Below are 25,758 nucleotides of genomic sequence, written 5' to 3'. Positions count from 1 at the left end.
GGGGGGGGGGGGGGGGGAAGAGAAGAAAAAAGCATAGCCAGCCGGCCCAGCCCAATAATGGTTAAAGGGCTGGGCCCAACTTGAAGTTCAAGGTCCAGGAATCCAGTCGACCAGTTTTCAGTCACCGTCGAATCCAAGATCGAAGAAACGACGGGCTTTGCTCACAGCCTCCGGTGAGATTTCGAAAGAAGCTTCTCTCGGACTTTTCATTCCGGCGGGACTTTCGAAACTTTCCGATCGCGTTCTATCGTCTCTTCTATTTTGCCTTTTACATTGGCTATTCCAGGTAGAGTCTCTCACCTTTTCTGTTGCGTCTCTGGATTGTAGGGATTCAATTGCTCCTTTTCAAATGTCTGTTATCAGGTTGTAAGATTATATATATATATATATATATTCATTTTACTTCTGATTAGAAGAATGCAGAATTATAATAGATTCAAGCGGGAAAAATTTCCCTCAAATTTATCATGAAATCAGTCAAATCAGTCGAGCCTACTTTATTTTCTACTTTTTCAGGATCTGGGAAGAACTATGGCATGAAATTCTGACTCTCGTATGACCACAGAGCATTACGATTCTCTTTTAAAAAAAAAAAAGAAACCAAATTAGTACCTGGCTGAGGTTGAAATGCATGGGATTTTTTTTTCCAAACTTTATTTTCATTTTTTCTCATGTTAATTGGTCGGTAATCATTATAGTTTATGTGCGGTTTTGACAACGCTTATAATCCACTGTGTTTAATATTGGTAATCATGTTAAAATCATAAAATGTAATCCGTTCTAGATGTCTTTTTAATGTGTTTGGTTCTTAATTTTAAAGGTGGCTTGAATTAGTTGAAATTTGAAGACTCCATTCTTGATATTCGTTGCCATGGCATCTAGACGGAATGTTCGTTACAGCTCCCTTGCTGCTGATGATAACGATCTTGATTATGAAGGAAGTCAATATGATCCTCGCTTTTACTATACCCCAAAAGCTTTTGACAAGATCCCGTGGAAATCCATTGCTCTTGCTCTCTTCCTGTTGCTTCTTGGGTCATTCCTTTTGTTTCTTTCGTACTTCGTACTAACTGGTCACATGGCTGGAGAGAAATCACAAGCTTATGGTCTTTTAGCATTGGGCTTTCTAACTTTCCTCCCAGGTATTGATGAGAATTTATTTTTCATGATTTCTTGAATGTAATTCTTGTATCATTTATTTCTACTGTATGCAAAGTGTTGTAGTAATGGTGTCATGATAATGATTTTGGTTTAACAGTCAGACGACAATAAGGAATCCAATGGTGTCATGGTCATGTAGAACAATGACATAATGTAGAAAGGGAAATTTTGGGTCAAAGAAATTTCTAAAACACTCCAATTGGCACAGATTGGCGGGAGAATATTTTACAAAAGATATTGTCAATTTTATAAAAATTTTGTCAAGTTTATTAGATAACACGAAAGGATACCAAATTTCTACCAAGAAAGTTTTTTTCAAAAATTTTCTAACTTTTGGACTTTTTTCATGTGAAGAATTCGAGTTAATAGTGTCGTGTTACCAAGCTTAAGTGACTATCAATTTAATTTATTTGGTTCGAAGTGGCGTTGACTCATCCTGCCTTAGAAGTTTGATAATCTGAGCAACTTTTGCTTTGTCGTTGCAGGCTTTTATGAGACTAGAATTGCATATTATGCATGGAGGGGTGCTAATGGATATCGCTTCGCTTCCATTCCCGATTACTAGGGGTTTCTATCTCAATGGTGTATGCTTATCTCATCTCTCTTTCAATGTAAAACTATCATATGAAGTTAGAAAATGTTTTGTATAGAATTACGTCTCTTGAGTTTGCAATGTGTTCGTCTTTTATTCCTTATTCATAGCTTGTTTAGGCTTAGAAAAACGATAATCAAGTAGGTGTGATTTGTTAACTTAACAAATCTTGTTGCTAAAACTCATGAACTCTTGTGTCCATGCAAAAACTTCAAATGAGATCATTCTATGCCTAACGGAGTGGAGCAAGGTTTATGCAGGATTTGAACTTTTTTCTGGATTACTTGTGCAGAAGAGAACATAAAGACAAGGCACAGGTTGTTTCATACCAAAACACTAGATGAATGTTATCTTTGATTGATTTATATATTTATAATTTCTAGACTTCGATGCTCAAAAACATCGTCGATTGTTATAAACCTTTAATCGTCCTACTGCCATATTTTAGCACAATCAAAAAAGCCAGTTGTAGATTGAAGATTTTTAATTTTAGCAAAGGACAAACTAAAAGATTTGTCAACTTTGTCCATAAACGTCTTGATGGGATCCCTACAATCCCAAAAACTTTTATTTCAACAATTGATTATTTTGTTCTTCTTGGAAGCTGTCTAATGCTGGACGGCAAAGCCGAAGCAAACTACTTTAGGGGGATAAAGAGTAACCCTTTCTTGTGTGCGATTTATCTGTATTTGCACCAATTTGATTTTATAATCAAATTCTTTAGCTAAGAAGAGAGTGTAGGCTATGTTTGGTATGTCTACATTCTTTCCTTACACAAGAAGGGGACAATTATTCAACGCGAGTGTGTGAACATAGGCCTAAAGAGAATATGCTTTTTTTTTTTTCCTTTTTTTTTTTTTGTTTAGCTTTGTTTCTTCAGTGTTGCGATATCTGTTCATCTGGGATTGGTATTTTCTTTTATCATCATGTATTTCGCATAAATCAAAGTAATGAATAAAGGAAGACTAGCAAGGTTGAAAATTAAGATGAAAACTAATTGTTTGGTGGATAAGATATGAATTTAACAATGCATCCCAATTGTTCTTCTCCATCCATGATCTATATAGATATATGGTTAATTGTTTATAAATATAAATTTTAGACTTCAGTTTTTCATTAAAGAAAGAAACAGGAGAGAAAAAAAAAAAAGTCCCAGAAACCCAATTTTCTCTTTCAGGACTTCCACTTGATGATGGCGAAGACAGAGAACTCAGTTAACGAAGCAAATGGGTGGAAGATCCAGTGAACTCCAAATCGACAAGTCAACTTCACTGCTTGAAAAAGACTCCATTTCAGGTGAACAGCTTTCTTCTTTATCTTCTTCCTCCTCCATCTTCTTCTCTTTCATCACTTGCTGATACTCCTCCTCATCTTCTTCTTCTTCTTCAACCTTCTCCTCATCTGATCTCTTTCTGTCACATGCTTTTCTCAAGCTTGCTATCAGCTCAGAAGATCTCCCTCTCCCATTCCCCCCATCTTTCCCAAGCTTCAATTTTAGGCATTCATTAATCCCATTAAAGGCATAGAGAGAAGCTGAAATCTTTCTCTCATATTTCATCCTTTTCATGGCTTCTCTCAGCATTGAAGGTGGCTGATCATCTTCATTGATCCCTTCTGCTTCCATTGGCTCCCCTATCTCCTCTGCAATCTCAAATGGAGAGTAGTAACATGGTGGCCCAATGTCATCGAGGAAATGAAAATCCAAAACACTTGATTCTTCTTCTGCTTCTTCTTGTTGGATTCCACTTTTTTCATCTCCTTCTGAGTTACTCATCTGGGTCATTCCCAACCAGTTGCCGCTCTCCATATCTCCACCGTCTGATTCATCTTTCTCAGTCAAACACGACTCAAAACTCCTACTGATTTCTTCAATATTGGGGTTGTTGGTGGTGAAAACTTCATGGTCGTTCAGCAAATCACTTAGAACTTTGTCTGTTAAACATGTTGTTGCCAATTCTTCTCTGCATCGATATTCATTTGTGTGTAAAATCCTCTCTTGCGTTGGCTGGTGTTTCTGTTCTTGATGATTATTTGGAAGATTGTTGTTATTGATGGACTTGTTTCTTGCATTCAGCCTTTGGATAAGAAGATTGGTGATCTTTGAAGGAAGGGCTGGTGATGAAGCTGATAAAGGGGAACAAGGCCAGAAGTTGGTTCTTGTGTTGGAGCCACGGAGCAAGCAAGCTGCCTCATCATAAGCTCTAGCTGCTTCCTCAGCTGTGTCAAATGTGCCCAACCATACTCTAATCTTTTGTATAGTGTCTTTGATCTCCGCCACCCATCGCCCCGACGGTCGTTGTCGGACGCCAACGAATCGCTTTCGAGGTCTTCGAATTCCTCCTAGCTCTGCAGCCACCGCGTCCTCCTTCACCATTTCATCCCATCCCATAGCTCCTCCTTCACCGGAGCTCTTGTCTTCCTCCACTCCTTCAACAGCCTTTCTCTTTCTTGCCATTTGCTATGATTTTTGTTTTGGTTAATTGTCTTCCTCTTCCCCTTTTAGTGCAGAAGACACTGGAAAGTCAGGATTGCTCGACTTCACCTTGAGTTGCTGTAAGTACATATTTATAAAGGGGGAAGAAGAGAAGTGCTAAGGCTGGGGAATTGAAATGGTCCTTCGTGAAGTTTTGGTCCTACTTTTTTGTAATTTTTAATATTGGCTTCATCTTAAGGGGCCACATGGCAGTTGATCAACAACTGCAAAACTCAAACCAGGTAAGTTAGTGATGTGATTTTTCAAGTGATTTTTCCGACTCATTCAAAAGGGTTTCGTTATGGCTTAATTAATTTCTTATTTTACTCCAAATCCTTGTAATCAATGATTTCAAGTATTGCTTTAATTGGTACTTAAAAGAAAGAAAGAAAGAAACATCTTTTTAGCATATAGAAGACAAATAACCTTGAAATTATCACTTTCATACAAGAGAATCAAATTGGTAATTAACTCAATACTATTTCACTTTGTGATGATAAATAAATAATATACTATCTGACGATCGTTGTATTTTTTATTAACTTGTATTGGCTACTTAGGATTAAATTACATTTATAACAATTGAGATAGACTAATAGAGACCAAATGAAATGAAGAATTCAACCATCTAACTTTTAAGTTAGAGTATAAGATTTATTGTAATACTCGAGTAAATGAAAAGTACATGAATGAACTAACACCATATTCAAGTGAGAGTAATCACGAGGATATAATGATTAACAATATTTAAAAGAATTGATATTTTAACGTCTTTAGTTTGAAACAATCCTAAGCTGAGAATGAAATGAAGTCAGGAACATTTTACTTTGGATAATTAACCGTATAATATAAAAAAAAAGAAAAAAAAAGAGGAAAACCGATCAAATTGCTCTCTAACTATTTGTGTTTTGGCAATGAACGTAAATGGAAAGCGATTTATCCAATGTATTTAATGTCACATCATAGGTTAAATATTAATATTTATTTATTTATTTTGAATTTGAGCTTACAAATGTGACACTAGAAATTTAATTTAAAACTTTATAGTTAATCATTGAATATCATATTATTTAACTAAATTTGGGTAACGTCACACTAAAAAGTTCTAGATGTCGACAAGTTTTTAATTATTTATTTATTTATAAACAATAATGCTATTTGATATTATGCAACAAAAACACATACAAAAAGTCAAAAACTTTGTTACCCTTTCGTTTTTATCTCTCGATTTAAAAAATTAAGACAATCAAATAAGACAATATACCTAATAATTTACCCTAAAAGAAATACACAAAATATTACAAATAGTTATAATAGAAAATAAAATCAATTTTTTTACTAATTTCATATTTTATTAAATTAAAATACATCTACAATTTCTTATCTCTAAAAAATAATGAAATAGAAGAGAGATTTATTGAGATGTAACGAATCTAGAGGCGAAGAACTGCTTCAAGTAAAAAGACAAAGTCGAGATTATATTAATTTTCAATTTAATGGTTCTTGAAATTAACCAAAATCCACTTGTTTCACAATGCTTATTATTATATATGTATGAGTTTTGAATGAATCAAACCCAAACAAATTATAAGCATTTGGAAGTTGTTAATTATTTTGTTAGATGGATTCTAAAAGGAGACTTCTAGAGATATGCTTTTAAATTTCTTCTTCATTTTCTTATTGTATTTAAATACAAATCAAACCCATTCAAAGAAGAAACAATTATTCTATTTAAATACCTCAATTATTCATTTCTTCTTCACGATCATGTAACAACTTTTAAAACGCGTCTATTAGGGACAGGTTTTCACGCCCTTGTAAAAAAATGCTTCATTCTCCTTCTCAACCGATGTGGAATCTCACAGTCTATCCTCTTTCGGGGCTCAGCTTTCTCGTTGGTACTCGTTCCCTTCTCCAGTCGATGTGGGACCCCCAATCCACCCCTTCAGAGCCCAACGTCCTTACTTGCACACCGCTTGTGTCCACCCCTTTAAGGATTAGTCTCCTCACTGGTACATCGCTCGGTAACCTGACTCTAATACCATTTGTAACAGCAAAAAAAGACAACATTTGTTAGTGGTGGGCTTGGGCTGTCACAATCATTCTCGTACTCTACCAGCTTTCTCTAACTCCATAAGTATAGTAGAGATCGAAATTAGGGTCGGCCCCTTCCAATTGGCTTCCCTGCGATAAGTTTATAGGAGTTGATGCATTGTTCGAGACGTGTATTTCAAAATTGCATTTTTTAAAAATAGAATAGCATGCGTGCATTTGTAGCGTCGAGCACGGTGCCTACTCCTCTCTGCTCCTTGTCGTCGTTTTCGACTTTGCCTAAATTTCTTTCTGGTCTCTTCTAAAATAAATGAGGAATTCCACAGAAAAGCTTCCTCATCGGGTCGTGTATCCGTAAACATCTTCTATTCTCATGTGAAAAAATTATATTAACTAGTTGAAGTATACATACCTTACTAGAACTTCAAAATAGTAATAATAAAATCATAAATAAAGATTAAAATTAGACATGAAAAAAAAAAAAAAGGAAAAAAAGTAAAGGTTGGAAACAAAAGTATATAATGAATTGGGTAAATTCCTTGAGACGCCGTTGGCCATCGAAGCCTTCATTTGCAACAACAAAATTGGTGCTTCCGACGGGCGTCGGTACCTATTCCTCTTGTTCTTTAATTCTTCCAATTGCTTAGTCACGAATTTTCACGTTCTACAATCTTCGCCCTTGGGCTTCACCATCTCTGATCGAATTGGGTAACCTATGGATTGATGTCTAATTCTCAGGGTCTTCCCAGAAATTGGGACCTTACATGTTGATCGGAGAGCCTTTAATTATTATTATTTTTTTAATTGAATCGAATTGAAGCGTTGATGTTATCTTGTCGTACGACTTTTTTCGAATAATCTTGTTTGATTGGCTTGGATCTGTCGTGCGAGTAAAATGCTGATTTCGCTGATTTGGGCAATTTGATTTTGAAGGTTTGGGCACGATGAGTGAGGTGTTTGAAGGGTATGAGCGCCAATACTGCGAGCTCTCAGCGAACCTCTCAAGAAAGTGCACTTCGGCTGGTGCTCTAAATGGAGGTATTTCCACCTGTTGATTTGTGAATTTTGGTTTCCGTATGTGGTTATATTTTCAGATTCCACCTGAAAATTAAATTGAAATTCGCGCCAGTGGCTGTTTCTCGATGTCTGTTATATATATATTTGTTTATGGATTGCGTATTTGGGATGCTAATTAACAATCGATTCGGGGGTCAAAACTTGTCAAATCTTGGTTAAAATAACTTTGTCTGATTTAGAATTAATACAATAACATGTTTTTTGTGCTGTTATAAAAATATTTAAATGACATCGTGATAAAATATTTTTAACCGTTTCAAAATCACTCTCATACATGTCCTTAGTTAATAATTGAATTACTATCTATAAGCGAATTACTGTTCATAGAGAAACATTTATGCATATTGTTAAAATCTGGATCAGTTATAAGTTCCGTTAGATCCCTCACTCTTTATGTTTAGCTTGTTCATTCTTGAATTGGGAAATAATTCCGAAAGAAGATTAGGAGTCCACTCCATATGGTATATTTTCATTTCATGTTAATGATTATTGTAATAACACTCGTTTTATGGCTGCTTTTCGATTTCCGTATCTCTCAACTTTTAATTGTGTGGGGCCAAAATCCTCCCTGTAGATTATTTGATATTACAATGTAGGATACTTACTTTGAAGAGATGAAGTAGTTCATTCCAACACGTACATCCAAACACTCGCAAATATCTGCCTATAGGATGGTACTGTATTAGTAAGAGAAAGGAGAGTGATGTCCCATCCCTTCTTTAGGTGTATAGTTTTGTCAAAATCTGCAGCCTTTTTTGTCATTCATTGATTGTTCTCTTACTTTCTCTCATGGCTGCCAAACATCAACTGAGAGAGGAGAAGCAATGGCTCACGAATCAATTGGTTTCAAGCGGACTCATGGAGTTATTGCTTGGATTATTGTAAAATAAGAGGATTTTTAATCCTTTCTCAGCTAATGACTTTTTAAGTTTAAGTGTTCACTATCTAGCTTCAAATTTTCTCTAACCTTTTCTTAGTGATGATCATTAAAATTCAATTTGTTTAGTTTCTTTCAAATTGAAGCTTCTTTTATATTATTTCGTTTAATATTAGAGAAAAAAAAATAGACTGACGTTATTTGCTACATGAATGTATCATACCTGCAGAGCAAAAGAAGCAAACGGTTTCTGAAGTGAAGGCTGGGATTGATGAAGCAGAAGCTCTGGTACTTTGTCGACATGTCCTTGTTGAGAAAAATGCCTTCAAACATCATCTTGCAATGTTAATATTATATTTTTTGTGATTTCTAGATTCGAAAAATGGATCTTGAGGCCAGAAGTTTGCCTCCTAATGTCAAGGCTGTCCTTCTGGCTAAATTAAGAGAGTACAAATCTGACCTCAACAATTTGAAAAGTGAAGTTAAACGCATTGAATCCGGAAACTTAAATGCAGCCACTAGAGATGAGTTGCTGGAATCAGGAATGGCTGATACACTGACGGTATGTCTGTATCCACTTCTATACTAATTGTTTTTGTTACATATATGTTGAAATGACTTATTTTCTTCATCACTGCCACTGCCATAGAATCTTCCAATTTTTCTGACGGGTTATAATAAATATGTAAATGGGTGCACTAATCAGCTGTCCAAGACAATATGTATTAGATTGTCTTTTGCTGTGCCTCATTGGAAAACCAAAGATGTTGTTGCTATGTTTCTTGTAGTTGTCAATGTTAAAGTTTTTAACCTATAAGACACGCTTTCTCTTCCTTAATTCTTGATTTTAAGTCCTGAAGCATTCATATATTATCTTTTGCAATTGTGTATTAGCTATGACTCATGCCTGCGTACCATTTCATATAGGCATCGACTGATCAAAGAGCAAGATTAATGACCACAACAGAGAGGCTAGGTAAGTCTAGTGATAGAATTAAGGAAAGTCGAAAAACCATGCTAGAAACAGAAGAACTTGGAGTTTCAATTCTTCAAGATTTGCACTCGCAGCGACAGTCTCTCTTGCATGCTCATAATACGGTATGCGATTTTACTTTTCATGTTATTTGTGATGTAGATTCTTTATATTGTGTTCTTGTGATTATGATAAACCAGCCATTGTATTTCATGACCGCCACTATCTTTGTCAAGCAAATCCTTCCCTAATTTGTCCTTAAATTTAGGCTACTTGATTTTTTTCTTTCATGTTTGTTTTTACAATTGTATTGCTTTTTGGGTCTCTCTGCTTGTAGTTTTTATTCTATATTTTCCACCTTTTTCAGCTTTATGGAGTAGATGACAACATTGACAAGAGTAAGAGAGTTTTAACCAACATGTCAAGAAGGATGAACAAGAACAAATGGATTGTTACATCCATAATTGTTGTCCTTGTCTTGGCCATTGTCCTGATTTTGTACTTCAAACTTTCTAAATAGCAAGCGTATCTCCTTCATTGGGGTGTTGCTTGTTGAAACATGACTTCGTGTTTTCTTTTCTTTTTTTCTTTGTGGTCTGTTGTGAGTTTGCACAATGACTGATGTCAAGATTAACTATTTCTTGCCTGCGTCTCAGTCTTCTGTGTTCAAGAAACAATATTAATGATGTATAAGGTTCACCCAACATTTAATGTACTGTTTCTAATAACTTACAGGACATGGTATTCGTTTACTTTGAGAATATACAGAAATGCTTTGAGCTAAAAAATTTGTTTACTTTCCCAAATGCTTTTATCTTCTATGCTTCTACTTATGTTCTACTAATTACTTCTTCTTCTCCTTTCTGAATGCACAATAATCCTCAACCAATCTATCCATGGCTTTAAGCTTCACGTCCTCAACCATTGTCTTCAAACCCTGTTCATCACAAGCCTTTTAACAAATACATATGCATATAAATATATCAAGAGTTCTGAGTTTTAAAAAATGGTTTCCATGGCGTCTTTACCTTCTCTACAATGCTCTGGAAAACGTCTTTCGGAACGAAAGTCAGAGCGTCCGGGATATGGAAGCTGAGATTTATTTGGAGTTGAAACTTAAGGCGGCTTCTGATTCCAAATTTTTCACTGTAAATAGCTCCTCTAGAACAAACATTGGCTGAAGATGGCCTGTAGTCTCTATGGATCCCATTGAGCTCCCAATTTGTCTGCCCAAAAAACAAAACACCATTTATAACTATTTGAGGATTGTTCTTTCAATGAAACGAATTACCATTTGAAGGTCAAGAACTTTTGTGATATTATGAGGAACATCAGATGGGTAGCCTTCTCCACTGGTTTTACTGATGATTTTGATATCAATGGTTGGCCATATCTTCAGAAACAGAAACTCGATTTTTGGTGTCTCAATTCTCCACTCTTCCTTCAAAATATAAGTAAGTATAGATATGTTGAACTCTTTTGAATGGAAAAGAAGGCAAAAATGTTGAAGAAAGATGATGATGAAAAAAGAAAACCTGGTTGAGCTGTTCACTTTTTCCTGGAAATGTTGCTTTCACCAATCTGGGTTTATCTTCCAAGTACTGATCAAAAGAAGCTTTCTACAGCGAGAAATAAAAGTCAATACCTAAACAAAAGGGGGATTCGTGGGAGGAAGAAGAAGTGTATTGTTACCCCTTGAGGCTCATAAAGCGGTATGTCACTGAAAGATCTCAAAGAAACAGATAACAAGTTCTGATCTTTTCTTGGTTTCTGCTGTGATTTTGACACTGCAAAGCACTTCCACCTACTCATTTTTTGGTTTTTGAGGTGGGATTTCTGAAGAACAACGCCATTTTTAACGCACAGACCTGGCTGCTGTGTAATTGAATGCAGCATTATGGAGCTTCTCTCCAAAGTTCATAAATCCCTCTATTTATTGATTTAACAAGTTGCACCTCCAATAAATAACAATGTGGGGTCTCGTGGATGATCGATCTCATTATATTATTTGAATGATGGATTAAATAAAGATTATTATGCCTGGATTAGCAAAATATGCCTGATTGACATGCCTGGATTAGCAAAATATGCCTGATTGACATGCCTGGATTAGCAAAAGAGGAATCGAAGTTGGATTTTGTTTGGAGTTTTCTAAAAATGGGTAATCATTTCACGCAATTCAAGATAATCGTTTACAATACTATCCCTGCAATTGTTGCAAGAACATGCATCTCCCCTCTCTTCAAAACACTTTATTTCTAAAGTTCATACAATTATTGACTTGACCCAATGATGATCTTTTAACACTTCCTTTACTTTACTCAAGTCGATCCTAAAGTTCATACAATTCTTGAGAGAGAGAGAGAGAGAGAGTTCTTAAAATTATTGCTTCATTTAGCTTGTTTTCAGCAGCTGAGTGTTCTTCAGAACTCACAATTTCTCTGCAAATTCAAGTCCAACATAAACTGTAGCATCTAATAGCTAAATTTTTTTATTTAAAAAAGAAGACTACAAAAAGAAAAAAAAAAAAATCAGAGCAACTTCTTGCGCTCAAAGAATGTCTTGAGATGCCATAACTGCAAACCAGCAACAGACAAGCAAACCCCAAGTGATAGGAAACTAAAGGTGGCCATCTTTGCGTTTGTATCTCTATTCAGTTTCTGCATTTCCTCCTCCCTGAAAATAAAAAAGGAATACAGTAACAGAGAATCAACCATCACACCATCTCAGACATAAACACATTTCATTTTAGTGTACCTTTCACGGAGATAAAACATCTCATCATGTATGGAGATGACAGTGTCGTACAACTTCTTCAACTCAACTTCCATTACCTAACATAAGAGATGATGATGAACTATGTCATCAGAGATGACCACGACACATTGTTCTATCAAACAAAAACAAGAACACATCTACGATGAAGTAAGAGTTCAAAACAGAAGCTCAAAAGATCCATGTCAAAATAAATATATCTCTTAGCATATCATAATGAAAACTAATGTCCGTGAAATGGGATGTTAGAAAGACACAAGAGACATGGTTATGAACCACAGGCCTAATGAGATGCAAGTTAGTACAAGGAGCTCTTGGTGAAAATGTATTTTCTTTAAGATATTTCAATCATGACATATGTGCGTTATGAGATGATCAAAATAGCATATTGATGACCATATTATCAAAAGAGCAGCATAAACTTCATAAATTAAGAACCACCCAAACCTATAAATAATCATTATATATGAAAGACTTCATCTTCTTTTTGCTTTTGTGCCTCTAAAAAGCACCCAACTACTTTGATTCGCAAGCATGACCCTCTTAGTTTAAGTGGCATGACTAGTTTTTCCATTAAGGTTTCCCTTTAGATTAAGTTTCAAAAGGAATATAAATGATAGTCTTGCCTCTAATGAGTAGGGTAGTCCAAAGTCATAGTGTGAGATCTCACATCGGTAGGAGAGGAGAACGAAGCATTCTTTATAAGGATGTGAAAACCTCTCTCTATCAAACGTGTTTTAACAACCTTGAAGGGAAGCCCAAAGAGGACAATACTTCTAGCGGTGGACTTGGGCTGTTACAAATAGTATCAGAGCCAGACACCGGGCGATGAGGCTGAGCCCCAAAGGGGGGGTGGACATGAGGTGGTGTGCTAGCAAGGACACTGGGCCCCAAAGGGAGGTGGATTTGAGGGGTCCCACATCGATTGGAGAAGGGAACGAGTGCCAACAAGTACGCTAGGCCCCGAAGGGGAGTGGATTGTGAGATCCCACATCAGTTGGGGATGAGAACGAATCATTATTTATAAAGGTATGAAAACCTCTCCCTAGCAGATGTGTTTTAAAAACCTTGAGAGGAAGCCCAAAAGGGAAAGCCCAAAGAGGACAATATCTACTGGCGGCGGACTTGGGGATAAAAAAAAATCTGAATTTTTCATTCTTCCAGTGTTTTATGACTTCATTGCAATTTTTCCTTGAAGGTTCCCCTTCACTTTTAGATTCAAATGGAATTTCTATGGTCCAGCCTTCAACCAGTGGGGCAGTCCTTCACGCTAGTCTTCAGAAAAAAAGAATTTCGATCTTCTATTTCTCTGTTGTTTAGTATAGCATCATCTTCTTAATCTTTCTTTATTTTTCTCCTTTTCACACTTCATCTCGTTCCCTCTTCCTGAAGGCCTTTTTTTTGGTATTTTGTTTTTGTCCAACTCTAGAAGGTGAACTCATAAGGAAGCTTACAAGTTCTTTAAATGGTTGTGCAAGGGAGAAATGATATCATTGACACTACCCTGAGGTTGGTCTCCTTTTGCTTGTTTCGACAGTGGTACACTCGGACAAACAAAAGAAACTCTAGCAGAAAACATACTTGTTTTAACAAAGCAAGGTGAAAGCAGCTCCAAAAACGGGCAACTGAATGTATATCAAACCAAACTATGATTTAATGCAAACACTTATCTCAGCATGCAGCCACCACAATGTCCACAAGTTCAAAAAGAATAACATAATATGATGCAAGATGAACTGTTTTAAGGCAGAAACAAAATGGGAAATTTCAGGACATACTTCGATCTGTCCTCTCTTAGCAACCTTGGACCAATCCTTAGAAGAAACTCCGGACCTCCATTCAAATTCAACCGTAACTGCACCTGGGGGCTTTTGTTCCGGAGCCCAAAAGCAAGTAATATAATCACCAGACTCAACCGCCGTGAACGCAAATTGTCCAGAATCCACATGATCTGCATTATGATACGTGTTTCCACGAGGCGAACTCACCTAATAAGAACCTCCATTACCTCATATTACTCATCTAAACAAATTCCAGAATCAACAAAAAAACAAAAAAAAATTCCAGAAAAGAGAGATAGATCAATTTGAAAACACAAATGCAGGCAAAAATCTTAGAAATGAATCAACTCCACCATATCATTTGTGGATAAAAGTAGTTAGTTATCTAATTCGGAATTTCAAACGAAGAACAGAGTTTCCATAAAAGAAACGCGAGGGCATGCAAAAGCGTAAACATAAACATGAAACCTGGAAAAGTTGAGCATTGAATCGGAAAAAAGGAAAAAGGAAAAAGGAAAACGCAATACCCTGACAGTGAGCATGTGAGAATCGGGAATGGGAACACCTTCGTTGAGATTAACCACCGAATATTTACCGACGGTCATGGAATTGGTCTTGATATCATCAGAAATGCATTTGGTGGAGCCAGATATAAGATCGAAGCGCATGAAATCAGCAACGTTGAACATCAGCCCCAAAAGAATCAAACCCAACAAACTCCATTTCGGCATCTTGATCTCCGGCGGGAGAAAGCCTGTGGCTTAATCACAACAACGGAGTTCAGCTTCCTTTCAAATCCCTCCATAAGAATTGAGCTGCCACGTCATTCCATTCATACCCAAAATAAAACCACTAATTTTCTTCCAAAACAAAAATACTTTTACTTTAATTTAAATTGCTTAAATAATACATTTATCTAACCAAATAATTAACTTTCAAAATTTCTTTAAACTTTTTTTTAATATCCTTAATCAAAGTTATTAATAATCTACTCATTTTTTTAATTTTTTTTTCTTAAAAAGTATTTATATTTAAAATTGTAACTAATTTGTTTATAATAAATCAATATGGTTAATTATTTCAATTAAAAATAATATTATATATTAGAAACAAGTAAAGTCTACGTCGTCCGCCATTCATGATAGAATGGTTAGAAATAATAACGTATATAATGGTTGACTCATTACTATTTTTACTATTTATTTATTTATTTAAATAAAAATAAGTTTTGATAAAAAAAAAAAAAAACTATTACACCTAAAAAAATAAAATTATTATAAAATCAAACATAAAATTTACAAGTAATATATAAAATTAATTTGTTTTTATTATGTTTGAAACGTAATAAAAGATGTGTGTCAAAGATTCTTGACGCACGTGAGTTGCACGTACATTTTAATATTCACCTACCTCCTTCACCTATTAACCCATCCGCACATCATCACAGATATTCCACGCTTGGAATTGGTATTTGGAATTTGACATAAATATTTTAATAATTCCTCTTCTTTCATTTTTCTTTTTTTAATAAATTAGAAAAGTAAAAAAAAAAAACCTACAAATACATTTCAAACTATATTATTTTTATTATTATTATTATTTTACGTTTTTGACCGTTGACTTTATACTTTATTGTGATATTTTGAGTATATGAATGAAACGATATCACATCCGAATAAGAACCGTCATTAGGGTAGGATGACTAAAAAAAAGTTTAAAAGAATTAAAAATTATTATCTATATTAATAAATTGTATATGCTTTCTTCTTGAGAATTTTCCTAAAATGTATATTAGCGAAGACAAAACATATTGGAAGGGCTCGTGTTGGTTGGTAATGATAGTTTTCACTCTGAGAAGCAAGGAGTAAGTAACTTGTTGCAAGAGATGCATGAGAATGTCGGAACCATTAGGTGCTGAATCTGAATTCTGAATGAAATAAGTAATTTGACCATGTTGTCACAAGAGACACAAGAGAATGCCCGACCTATCTGATACTGAATCTGAATTCTAAATCGTAAACATAGATTGGTACACTTTATAAGAATTACCGACAAGGTATATTAGAATTTTGACATGATAATATTATAGGTACGAGTATGTTGTCCATGCAAAGTCAAAAATATACGGGCGGTGTGGACATAGTAAAGCATTGGCCCATGGTTGTTGTTTTTTTTCAATAATGAAAATATTCTTAATAATATCTTCTTATTTATTATTTTCAAAAGTCTCGTATTTTAATTTTCTTTGGTCGTAAATAAATAAAATTTTTCCTAACTAGATAATCTTAAAATTCTAGAAATATAATTTAAAATTTTCGTCATCAATGCTTCAACTTTATACCATTTTGACGTCATTTTACAATACCAAAAAAATTCTTAAAATTCGAGAGATATAATTTAAAATTTTCATCATCAATATTTCTGTTGGATGATGAAAGTCCCACATCGACTAATTTAGGGAATGATCATGGGTTTATAAGTGAGAAATACTAACTCCATTGCAGTGAAGCCTTTTGGGGAAGCCTAAAGCAAAGCCACGAGAGCTTATACTCAAAGTGAACAATATCATACCATTGTGGAGAGTCGTGTTCGTCTAACAACTTCATATCATTTTTTAGAGATATGTACGAAGTGTACAAAAATGGAGTTTGACTTTGGTTATTGAGCTATCTCATTCATATTAATTATCTCTAGGACTTTGTGTCACACCGACCTGTCCAAAAGAGACCAAGAGAATAGAAGCATGATTTTGGTTTGGGTATGCATTGTATCATGGGTTGCGTCAAACTCGAAATTATTGGTTAGGTATGTAGACCCCTCCCTTCAAATAAATTACATTTATGCCCTACTTTAAGGCTCGAATAGGCTACGTGCGCAAAGTATATGGACACCAAAACACCAAAAATAATGCGTTGTTCTATGCCACAAGGACGACCTATATAGCTTATTTAAACAGCACTCAAATCAACAATTTGAGGTACCCTATTTTAAGAACTAAAGGAATAATCTTTATTGATGTATTTTTGTTTGATCGAGTTTATGGAAGTGAGAGATTTAAATTTACGACCCTACTTTGTACTCAATAATATAACAACTTTAACTAATTAAATTGGTCGTAATCTAAACTTTGTGTATGATATGGTTCAAATAAAAATAAATTATTCGATGTTAAACTAATAATGGTTTCGAAACTAATCTTAGATGAGAAAAGTAAATCAAATATTAAAATTTTATATATATTGTTATTTAATTTATTATAATAAATAATTAAGATTTGAAATTTGGTTTTTCTAACCTTCAAAATGGTTACTTTTTAAAGACTTCATTTTCAAAAAAAACATAATTTGAGTTGAATAAGCACTGAATTCATCTGAAAAGATGTTTTTAATTAGTGTTATTAATATCTTCATTTAACGTCCACCCACCCGGATAACTATTGATTAAGAAATGGTACTCTTTCGACAAAATCAACCTAGACGTTGCTTACCATAGAAGCTTGCTAATTAATGGATTGGACAAGTATTATTACTAATAATCACATATATACGTTATTCTAACGGAGTTGTTTGACCCATGAAATTTACTGATCTAAAACCTTAACCATTTTGTCTTATCAAATGTTACTGTACTTTACTTTTATTTAGTTTATGTAACACAAACACGTTAACTCCAGCTTCTTGGTCTCCAAATTTAACTGAAATGTAGCCTAAGTTGCATGTGCTAAATAAAGCTTAGCTATTTCCCGGTTAAGGAAAAAAGGTCTATCGGAGCTAGTGACCTATGGAGGCTATAGATATGCTAAAATCTCCGTATTTATATATGGAGAAAATTTCTGACATTATGGTACTATTCTATTTATTATTTTTCCTATCACCATCATATATTACCAAATTTTGAAATAAAATAGGTAGGTAGTCGTAAATCTTGAGTATTATACCAAAATAATAATAATAATTATTATTATTGTGAAATCGCACGTCCGTTATAGAGGAGAACAAATCATTTTTCTAGAATGTGGGCTCTAAGGGGGGTGGGTGGATTGTGAGATATCACATCGGTTCGAGAGGAAAACAAATCATTCTTTACACAGGTGAGGTTTAAAAATTTGAGAGAAGTTCAAATAAAAAAATTCAAAAAAATCAATATCGGTGCTCTAATAATAAAATAATAATAATAATAAATTTATTATTATTATTATTATTTTATTATTATTATTATTATTATTATTATTGCAGTTGATTTAATTATAGGTAGACATAAATCGATGAGTTCAAACCGTGGGTATAGAGAAGGAAACGAAAACAAAATTGAGCTTAATTTCCGGGAAATTTTCAAAAGAATTTTGGTTCCGCGAAGCATCGCCATCGACAAATCGGTGCTGGCCGACTTTAAGTGGGATCATAATGTACCGCTTGCTGTTGCTAGTCGAGCAATCCTTATCTATACGCGTTCCAATGCGAAGCAACTTGTTCTTGAGCTTCTACGAATGTGGGACATCCTCCACTCAAATCCATCCCAGTTACTACTGTTTTCACTCTTTTTCATCTTATGTAATTGACGATTTTCTTACGGAACTCGTAAAAAAGATAAAATCTGACATTGTGAAGCTTGATCGGACCCCTAATCCGTCTGCTTGAAACAACCCAACCAGAAAAGGAATCGCCGTTTCTTGCTGAAAACGAAATCCATGAAGCTTCTGAGCTCCAACAAAGTCAAAAGGTAAATCCCATTGTTTTGTTTTTGTTTTGGTCGTGTAGAATACTATTAAAAGATGATGACAAAGAAATGGAATGACAGGTCTAAAGTAATTGTCAAATGTCCACATATATTTATATACGGGAAATACACTCCAAATAAGCAATGGGCAACTCATAATCATCCAGTAAAAGGCACCCAACATTTTCCATTTTAATTGCTTCTTAGATTTGTGCATATATAACTCATCTGCATCTGCAAAAAGCTGGTTTGGGTTTAGTGAAGATGAAGTTTGGGAAGGAGTTTTTGTCCCAAATGGTGCCTGAATGGCAAGAAGCGTATTTGGATTACAATAATCTGAAAGCCGTTCTGGCAGAAGTGAGCCTATCTAAGCAGCCAAAAGCTTCAGATGCCTCAGGCAAGCTAAAGAGAAAGGTGTCTTTGTACAGAGCTTTCAGTGGGCTTACAGGGCGGAGGCATTCTCCAAGGATGCAGGATGATGCGATAATTACCAACATAGTTCAGAATGGTTCTGAAGAGAGCTACCAGAGCATGTTCTTCATGTCATCAGATCAAGGGGGTGAAAATGAGGTGGTTTTCTTTAGGAGACTTGATTATGAATTCAATAAAGTGGTGAGGTTTTACAAGAAGAAGGTGGGGGAGTTGATAGTGGAGGCAGAGGAATTGAGCAAACAGATGGATATCTTGATTGCTCTGAAGATAAAGGTGGAGAATCCAGATGTTGCGTTCGAAGATGTCAATGAACATGTCGATCTAGCAGGAAGTGTAGCCACCTCAACTTGTAATTCCATCAATGGCAGAGTTTCAGGTAAGTTAACATTGAAATCAAAGAACATGTTAGATCTTTAGTTGTAAAACTGCAATGGTTTATGTAGGAAAAGAAAGTTTGATTCTTTTTTACTGTCTAGATTGTATTTTTGAAGGACGATCACACTTGGAAATAACTCAGGAAGTTGAGGGGGAAGATGACGCAGCTTCGGTAGACGAGGACATGGAAGCAAAAGAGGCAAAGGGTCACTGCAGGAAGGGGAGTAGAGGAAGCATTCAAGCCACTCAAGAACTCAGGCCCGCTCCATTAGACTTCTTACCCCATGTACGGATTAACATCTCCCCGGAAACACCAGCATCAACTATAAAATACATGGTTGCACGTTCCAAGGCTCGGTTATCGTATAATAAGACCGAGTTGAGGAAGTCAGAAGAATTGATGACTCGGGCCTTGATTCAATTCTACCAAAAGCTTCAAGTTCTAAAAGGCTACAGGTAATGGTAATATGTGAGTCTTGATATCGTAGTGAAGATTATATTTCTTCATGAATTTGTCAAAATGTAATCGGTTTTATTCCTTATGGATCTTCAGCTTCTTAAATACATTGGCCATTTCGAAGATCTTGAAGAAGTATGAAAAGGTGTCTGCAGCTTCCAGTCTATTTACCTAAAATAAATGATCTTTCTCCTTCAAGTTATTCTGAACCTATAATTTTGTCAATTCAGATAACATCACGTAAAGTGTCAAAGGTCTACTTAGATATGGTGGATAAATCTCCTCTTGGTTGCACTATTGAGGTCTGTTACAATTCCTGAAGCTTCATTGTGATATATTTAGCCAATTCTTACCTGAAATGTTTCGGTACCGCCACAGCTTACAAGGCTCATAGAAAGAGTGGAGGCTGCTTTCATTAAGCACTTCGCAAATGGAAACCGAAGAAGAGGGATGGACATTTTGAGAAGAAAAATCAGAAGGGAAAGACATGGAATTACATTTTTCTCCGGTAACAATACTTGTAGAGCAAAAGCTAATGTTTTTCAAGCTTGAGTTCATGAATTTTCCCAGAGTGTGTATTATAAACATATAGGAAACATGGAGATATTATTGCGATGTCTTATGATCATAAATCTGAATTGATTACCTGCAGGTTTCTTCTTCGGCTGTGCTCTTGCACTTATAGTGGCCATCGTTTTAGTTATACACCTAAGAGATATATTTGAGAGCGAAGGGCGCAACCAGTATATGAATAACATATTTCCTCTCTACAGGTAATTTTAGATAGCCACTTTGAATTTCAGCTACCATCTACATAAATATATTGATTTTGTACTTTTTTCAGCTTTTTTGGATTCATCATCTTGCACCTGATGATATACTCTGCAAATATATACTTTTGGAGGCGTTACCGTGTCAATTACACATTTATGTTTGGCTTGAAGCAAGGAACAGAGTTGGGTCATCGAGAGGTCTTTTTTCTTAGTTCAGGTCTTGCGGTGCTCACATTGGCATGTGTTCTCTCACATTTGGATATGGAGATTGACCCAGAAACCAAAAGCTACGAAGCCCTAACCGAGTCGATTCCTTTAGCTCTACTCACTGTATGCTCCACCATTCACTGTGTAGTGCATGCCTCTAGTATTTATATCTTCATGCTGTAGCTATTATATTAAGAGTAAAGCCATGTCTGAACTGAACTCATTTTGCAGGCTGTTCTTCTTATAATATTTTGTCCTTTCAACATCATATTCCGTTCTAGCCGCTTCTTCCTCATTCGTAGTGCATTTCGTTTGGTCTGCGCTCCGTTCTACAAGGTAGTCATGAGAAGAGAAGTTTAACAAATATGACTTTCTACTTTTGATCGAAAAAGTGTTGGGTTAGTGCTAATTCACATCTTCTTTGCGTTTAGGTTACAATGGAAGACTTTTTCTTGGCAGATCAACTTACCAGCCAGGTTTGACATTCACCTGATTTCATTATCTTTCGTGCTCCCTGGAAATTTTAAACAACAAAACTAATACGCTTTACAATTTCACATCAGGTGCAAGCCTTCAGAAGTTTAGAATTCTATATCTGCTACTATGGGTGGGGTGACTTTATACGACGAACGAATTCGTGCTCTCAGAGCAAAATTTTTGAAGCTTTTTACTTCGTTGTTGCAACTATTCCATACTGGATTCGTACTCTTCAGGTAATCAGCTGGTTTAGCTGGTATTTTTTATCAACTTCTTTAATGTATCAAACCATCAGAGCTAAGGTTGTTTAATGCTTGCAGTGCATTCGGCGCTTGATCGAAGATAAAGACGTAAAGCATGTGTTTAATGGACTGAAGTACTTCTCAACAATTGTTGCAATTGCAATGAGAACAAGCAATGATTTGAATATGGGGTTGACATGGAGAACCTTGGCTCTTGTTAGTTCTGTTGTTGCAACAATATCAGGCACATATTGGGATATAGTATGTGACTGGGGCCTCTTACGACGCAACTCGAAAAATCCATGGTTGAGAGACAAATTACTAATATCCAACAAGAGTGTTTACTTTGCAGCAATTGTAAGAACACTACTTGGAAAAGCAGTTTGCTTTCTGCTATTAAAACCAAAAGTAGCTGATAATTATACTTGGGATCTGAATTACAGGTACTGAATGTCTTGCTACGGCTTGCTTGGATGCAATCAGTATTAGGTTTTAGAGAAGCTCCATTCATCCATAGACAAGCGTTGATTGCCATTGTCGCCGTGTTGGAAATCATTCGACGAGGAATCTGGAATTTCTTCAGGTGTGTTCTACTTTCCTTTATAATCTCAGGGAATGAATTAAGAGGAAAGTTCTTATTTGTGAAAGAAAGACTTGTAAATTTTGAATTCTTCAGGTTGGAGAATGAGCACCTAAACAATGTGGGGAAATACAGGGCATTCAACTCTGTTCCACTTCCTTTCAACTACGACAATGAGGAGATGAGGACCGGCTAATGAAGAACACAGATACTTTTTCTACTAATTTTTTTAATTCTTACACATGGCTTGATTTTCTTTTTGTTTGTGATTCAAGTGTAGAAAGTAAGTTGTTGCCCTATCATATTGAACAAGAAATAGGGTTAGTTTACCCTGAGAATCTGTAGAAAGGAAAAAGAGAAAGGAGTAAAGATACTATTTCCTTCATACAAATGGATTGATTCGACAATTCAAGTTCATTTGCAATGTAGAAGTAGAACAATATCAAATGACAGCAAACATGGAACATAGAACTTATATAGAAGAGCGAAAGAGTCAAAACAAAGGGTTCTATACATCGAATGTACAAAATTAGATATCTCTCGTTCAAGTTGGATTTGTGTATGGAGTCAAAAGGTGAACTCTTGAAAAGAAAAAAACAAAACTATTCATCATCTTCATTACCTTTAGGCAAAGAAGTTGATGAGTTAGAGGGAGAGTTCTGATCGGTCACAGCACCGGTACTCGCGTCGTCCTGATTCTTAAAGAGAGAAGAAAATGACAATGGATTGTTGGTGGAACTTTCTTTTTGTAGGCCACGAATGGCTGTCATCGCAGCGACAATGCTTCGATATAAATCCTCACTTTCCTCCCCAAGATTTGAAGGTGTCTTGGCAGTAATAGTTCTTGAGCTATCGAGTATCGGGTTCTGATCAACTTGTATGGCTGGGGTAGATTCAACGACTTCTGCTTCCAATGGGAAGAGTAGCTCGAGATTTGCCTCACATTGATGAACCAGACTTGTGAGAAGTTCTGTTGTAAAGAACGGTTGACGTACTACAAGTTGCATGTAAGGCAAACGCAACAGCTCACCCGTTCGTTTGTCGTACTTCTTCAGAATTTTTATTAGCCCTGAAAATAATTCATAGTTCGAAAGCTTCTTATGCCTGAGTTACAGAACATGAACCATAACAACGATGCACCTAGGGACCAAAAGCCAGAGGAAGTATTCTAAAGTTGGATATGAACTTACAATTTTTAACTCTCCTTAGGAAAAATGCATGATATTACGCTTAAGTTTCTATAGATTGATCTTTTACTTTACCTCTGAGGTCATTTACCTGCAAAATTCAGGGAGCTATAGTTTTTTAGAAGCACCATTCCTCCATGAATGGCAACGAAGTCCTTACGAATGTTCATCATTTCTTCACTGAATTCACTCTCTGATGAGAAAACGCCTCCCCTGCTGCTTTTTTCCTTGACATGATCAATTCTTTGCTTCAGTTCCTGTGTCAATAGGAACTCAAGCATCATTAGACAGCTAATAAACTGCCTGAAACCTTTCCAATCTCCATACGAAATTAGCATAGCACATAGTTTTTAATGGAACAAGTCCAAGAATATAACCCTGAAAACATTATGCAGAAAACATAAACATACAGAACCAAAGTGCGAGGCGAGAAGAACTAAACATCATCATGGCCACCCCAAAAAAGTTATAAGAGCACCATATGTGAAATCTCACAGAAGTTGGAGAAGAGAACGAAACATTTTTTAAAAGGGCATAAAAACCTCTCTCTAGGTTTTAAAAACTTTGAGGGGAAAGTCCAAAAAAGACATGGGCTTGGACCATTGCAAATGGTATCAGAGCCAGACACTGGGCGATGTGCCAGTGAGGAAACTGAGCCCCGAAGGGAGTGAACACGAGGCGGTGTGCCAAAAAGGACGCTGACTCCCAAAGGGAGGTGATTTGGGAGGTCCCACATCGACTAGAGAAGGGAACGAGTGCTAACGAGGACGCAGGGCCCCGAAGGGAAGTGGATTGTGAGATCCCACATCGGTTGGAAAGGAGAACGAAGCATTCTTTATAAGGGTGTGAAAACCTCTCCCTAGCATACGCATTTTAAAAACCTTGAGGGAAAATTTCCAAAATAGACACTATTTGCTAGCGGTGAGCTTGGTCTTTTACACCATAATATAGTAAGCTGACTTTTCTACGACCTACTCAGGCATTGCTTATCTCTAATCCAGGGAGACAGAAGCTGCCGTGAAGGCTCATACGAAGGCCAATATGACTCGATTGCATAGCCACGGATGGCTCAACTCCTACTGTAATCCAAAATATGGGGCATAGTGCACATTCCACTTCAGATAGGTTTCTTAATCTCATAACAATTTAGCAGAGATCTCAACTTTCTAACCCTTTACCAATTAGCTTAGAAATGTCAAATACCCCACAGAGAAAGCAATAACACAGTAAACCCAAATTGTAAATGCATGTACATATCAGAGCAACAGGCAGGCAAATCGAAGAACAGTCGCCAAAAACAAAAAACAGAGAACCTGAAATCGAATAACAAACTCCTCCTCTTTATCAACATAAAAATCATTCAACTTCTCCAGCTCTTCATTCAGAATCTTAACGAACCAATCCTGCAGGTCAACCAAAGAACCCTCACCCGTCTCGCAGCGGTCACGAACGGATTCAAAAGACGTAGAATCGGTAGGATCGTCAAAGGAAACCGGCTGCTGAGGGGGAGGAAGAACAAAATTAAGCGAATAGTTGGTGGGTATTGGATCAATGGTAGAAGGGAGATTAGGGTAGTGCTTGATGAGCTTTTTGAGGGGTTTGTAACACAGAAACTTGTCCCTCCACTCGGGAAGCGTCTGCTCCAGATGGGTTTTGAATTCCTTCCCAAATTTCATAGCACAAATCTCGAAAGATTGGAGTTGACGATGCGAAAAAATGGAAAGGGGGGGATGAATGAACTCAGAATTTAGAAGGAATGAAAGGGAAAATCAAGAACGAATCGGGAATACTGGAATCTGGGTGTGCCAATTTCTATCAGAATCCATAAATATTTGTATGTGCTTCCAGATTAAGATCCATTTGCTCCGTCAAAAGCAATTGTTCAAGGCTTTTTTTTCTTTTTTTCTTCTTCTTTTAATTATTCTTTTGTATTCTAATCCACTCTTCCTTCAAAAAATTTAAGATAATTTATTTTTAAATTATAGTGTTAACAATTATTTTATTTGAATTGGTAGACGAATTTAATATTTTTTTAGTTTTCGTTTAAAACAATTATTTAAATAATAGATTTTGAAGTTTTGATAAGAATAAATAAATAAATTAGATAGTGTAAAATTAATTTGAAAATTAAACTAAAGTTATTATCATCACCACCGTCGATTTCCAACGTCTTAAAATTAATTTTGTGCTTGGCCGTTGATGTAGCTTCTTTGTTTAAAGATTGGCGGGAGATTCCCCTGCGGTGCCCTAATTTCAGTGATCGCTGTATTTAAATGCCGATGCCAAAGTTCTAGCGGCATTGTTCGACATCGGGAGCGGAAGTTCTTATGCCCAAATAGCAGAAATAAGCTACGTTGTATACCTAAATTTGGTCAGTGATTTGTTTTGGTGATGTATTTTGTATGCACAGTCGTTAATCTTTATATTCTGCATGAAGATTTAGATTTTCAAGCTTTCTGATCCGGCCATTTCCGTTTCCTTTCTTGACTTTCTTGAAAAGGAGTCTACCATATGCATTTATTGCAGTTTTTTTTTTTTTTTTTTTTCCCCC

The 25,758-nt window shown here is 35.8% G+C and overlaps 7 protein-coding genes and 1 long non-coding RNA gene across 11 annotated transcripts in view; 4 read left to right on the top strand and 4 right to left on the bottom strand.

Annotated features, from left to right (window-relative positions):
* The first annotated feature begins 152 nt into the window (after positions 1-152).
* Positions 153-2,012, top strand: LOC111462418 (transmembrane protein 230-like). 2 transcript variants are annotated; one of them, XM_023105979.1, is made up of 4 exons: positions 153-286; positions 517-553; positions 821-1,142; positions 1,647-2,012. In XM_023105979.1, the coding sequence occupies exons 3-4, from the start codon at positions 872-874 to the stop codon at positions 1,724-1,726; spliced, it is 351 nt and encodes a 116-aa protein (XP_022961747.1). In that variant the 5' UTR covers positions 153-286; positions 517-553; positions 821-871; the 3' UTR covers positions 1,727-2,012. The 2 variants fall into 2 exon arrangements, with proteins under 2 accessions (XP_022961747.1, XP_022961740.1); XM_023105972.1 differs by lacking the exon at positions 517-553.
* Positions 2,013-2,084: 72 nt separating this feature from the next.
* Positions 2,085-4,547, bottom strand: LOC111462388. The gene has a single exon (XM_023105929.1). The coding sequence runs from the start codon at positions 4,206-4,208 to the stop codon at positions 2,964-2,966; it is 1,245 nt and encodes a 414-aa protein (XP_022961697.1). The 5' UTR covers positions 4,209-4,547; the 3' UTR covers positions 2,085-2,963.
* A 2,275-nt stretch (positions 4,548-6,822) lies between these two features.
* LOC111462405 (vesicle transport v-SNARE 13-like) lies at positions 6,823-9,957 on the top strand. 2 transcript variants are annotated; one of them, XM_023105961.1, is made up of 6 exons: positions 6,823-6,884; positions 7,212-7,316; positions 8,462-8,520; positions 8,606-8,794; positions 9,160-9,330; positions 9,573-9,957. In XM_023105961.1, exons 2-6 carry the CDS (start codon positions 7,223-7,225, stop codon positions 9,723-9,725), a joined length of 666 nt encoding a protein of 221 aa, XP_022961729.1. In that variant the 5' UTR covers positions 6,823-6,884; positions 7,212-7,222; the 3' UTR covers positions 9,726-9,957. The 2 variants fall into 2 exon arrangements, with proteins under 2 accessions (XP_022961729.1, XP_022961722.1); XM_023105954.1 differs by having other exon boundaries at positions 6,836-6,986.
* LOC111462397 lies at positions 9,871-11,143 on the bottom strand. The gene is made up of 5 exons (XM_023105941.1): positions 10,898-11,143; positions 10,741-10,824; positions 10,497-10,646; positions 10,234-10,431; positions 9,871-10,142 (listed from the first exon to the last, which is right to left on the bottom strand). Exons 1-5 carry the CDS (start codon positions 11,099-11,101, stop codon positions 10,050-10,052), a joined length of 729 nt encoding a protein of 242 aa, XP_022961709.1. The 5' UTR covers positions 11,102-11,143; the 3' UTR covers positions 9,871-10,049.
* Positions 11,144-11,358: 215 nt separating this feature from the next.
* On the bottom strand, positions 11,359-14,612 carry LOC111463104 (transmembrane emp24 domain-containing protein p24delta9-like). Its single transcript, XM_023106923.1, has 4 exons — positions 14,289-14,612; positions 13,759-13,968; positions 11,963-12,039; positions 11,359-11,881 (listed from the first exon to the last, which is right to left on the bottom strand). The coding sequence occupies exons 1-4, from the start codon at positions 14,490-14,492 to the stop codon at positions 11,737-11,739; spliced, it is 636 nt and encodes a 211-aa protein (XP_022962691.1). The 5' UTR covers positions 14,493-14,612; the 3' UTR covers positions 11,359-11,736.
* Positions 14,613-18,069: 3,457 nt separating this feature from the next.
* Positions 18,070-22,437, top strand: LOC111463296 (phosphate transporter PHO1 homolog 3-like). The gene is made up of 14 exons (XM_023107178.1): positions 18,070-18,480; positions 18,559-19,285; positions 19,386-19,740; positions 19,838-19,886; positions 19,972-20,043; positions 20,120-20,249; positions 20,394-20,514; positions 20,586-20,844; positions 20,953-21,057; positions 21,153-21,197; positions 21,285-21,434; positions 21,519-21,797; positions 21,884-22,023; positions 22,117-22,437. The coding sequence occupies exons 2-14, from the start codon at positions 18,742-18,744 to the stop codon at positions 22,214-22,216; spliced, it is 2,349 nt and encodes a 782-aa protein (XP_022962946.1). The 5' UTR covers positions 18,070-18,480; positions 18,559-18,741; the 3' UTR covers positions 22,217-22,437.
* A 25-nt stretch (positions 22,438-22,462) lies between these two features.
* Positions 22,463-25,138, bottom strand: LOC111463305 (SPX domain-containing protein 4-like). The gene is made up of 3 exons (XM_023107190.1): positions 24,521-25,138; positions 23,299-23,464; positions 22,463-23,089 (listed from the first exon to the last, which is right to left on the bottom strand). Exons 1-3 carry the CDS (start codon positions 24,881-24,883, stop codon positions 22,623-22,625), a joined length of 996 nt encoding a protein of 331 aa, XP_022962958.1. The 5' UTR covers positions 24,884-25,138; the 3' UTR covers positions 22,463-22,622.
* LOC111463316 overlaps positions 24,963-25,758 on the top strand; it is a 1,970-nt gene continuing 1,174 nt past the window's right edge. The window contains exons 1-2 of one of the 2 annotated variants that reach the window (XR_002713872.1): positions 24,963-25,041; positions 25,413-25,578. This is a non-coding gene — a long non-coding RNA (uncharacterized LOC111463316). Of the gene's footprint in view, positions 25,042-25,412; positions 25,655-25,758 lie in introns of those variants that run through there. The other variant, XR_002713871.1, reaches the window with a different exon arrangement.

This window comes from Cucurbita moschata, unplaced genomic scaffold (assembly GCF_002738365.1).
Source record: "Cucurbita moschata cultivar Rifu unplaced genomic scaffold, Cmos_1.0 Cmo_Scf00002, whole genome shotgun sequence".
NCBI classification, from domain to species: domain Eukaryota; kingdom Viridiplantae; phylum Streptophyta; class Magnoliopsida; order Cucurbitales; family Cucurbitaceae; genus Cucurbita; species Cucurbita moschata.
The sequence above is the reverse complement of the archived record's forward strand: the minus strand, read 5'-3'. Positions and strand labels throughout refer to the sequence as shown.

Coding starts and splice junctions, on each gene's coding strand:
- LOC111462397 (XM_023105941.1), bottom strand. CDS start 11,101: ATGCTGCATTCAATTACACAGCAGCCAGGTCTGTGCGTTAAAAATGGC. Junction 10,825..10,897: donor CGCTTTATGAGCCTCAAGGG/GTAACAATACAC, acceptor TTCTCGCTGTAG/AAAGCTTCTTTTGATCAGTA. Junction 10,432..10,496: donor AAGTTCTTGACCTTCAAATG/GTAATTCGTTTC, acceptor TTTTTTGGGCAG/ACAAATTGGGAGCTCAATGG.
- LOC111463296 (XM_023107178.1), top strand. CDS start 18,742: ATGAAGTTTGGGAAGGAGTTTTTGTCCCAAATGGTGCCTGAATGGCAA. Junction 19,286..19,385: donor CATCAATGGCAGAGTTTCAG/GTAAGTTAACAT, acceptor TTTACTGTCTAG/ATTGTATTTTTGAAGGACGA. Junction 20,044..20,119: donor CTCTTGGTTGCACTATTGAG/GTCTGTTACAAT, acceptor GTACCGCCACAG/CTTACAAGGCTCATAGAAAG.
- LOC111462405 (XM_023105961.1), top strand. CDS start 7,223: ATGAGTGAGGTGTTTGAAGGGTATGAGCGCCAATACTGCGAGCTCTCA. Junction 7,317..8,461: donor GGCTGGTGCTCTAAATGGAG/GTATTTCCACCT, acceptor TCATACCTGCAG/AGCAAAAGAAGCAAACGGTT. Junction 8,795..9,159: donor GAATGGCTGATACACTGACG/GTATGTCTGTAT, acceptor CATTTCATATAG/GCATCGACTGATCAAAGAGC.
- LOC111462418 (XM_023105972.1), top strand. CDS start 872: ATGGCATCTAGACGGAATGTTCGTTACAGCTCCCTTGCTGCTGATGAT. Junction 1,143..1,646: donor CTTTCTAACTTTCCTCCCAG/GTATTGATGAGA, acceptor TTGTCGTTGCAG/GCTTTTATGAGACTAGAATT.
- LOC111462388 (XM_023105929.1), bottom strand. CDS start 4,208: ATGGCAAGAAAGAGAAAGGCTGTTGAAGGAGTGGAGGAAGACAAGAGC.
- LOC111463305 (XM_023107190.1), bottom strand. CDS start 24,883: ATGAAATTTGGGAAGGAATTCAAAACCCATCTGGAGCAGACGCTTCCC. Junction 23,465..24,520: donor AGTTTGTTATTCGATTTCAG/GTTCTCTGTTTT, acceptor CTATTGACACAG/GAACTGAAGCAAAGAATTGA. Junction 23,090..23,298: donor TAGCTCCCTGAATTTTGCAG/GTAAATGACCTC, acceptor AATTATTTTCAG/GGCTAATAAAAATTCTGAAG.
- LOC111463104 (XM_023106923.1), bottom strand. CDS start 14,492: ATGCCGAAATGGAGTTTGTTGGGTTTGATTCTTTTGGGGCTGATGTTC. Junction 12,040..13,758: donor CTAAGAGAGGACAGATCGAA/GTATGTCCTGAA, acceptor CTCTTATGTTAG/GTAATGGAAGTTGAGTTGAA. Junction 11,882..11,962: donor ATGTTTTATCTCCGTGAAAG/GTACACTAAAAT, acceptor TTTTATTTTCAG/GGAGGAGGAAATGCAGAAAC.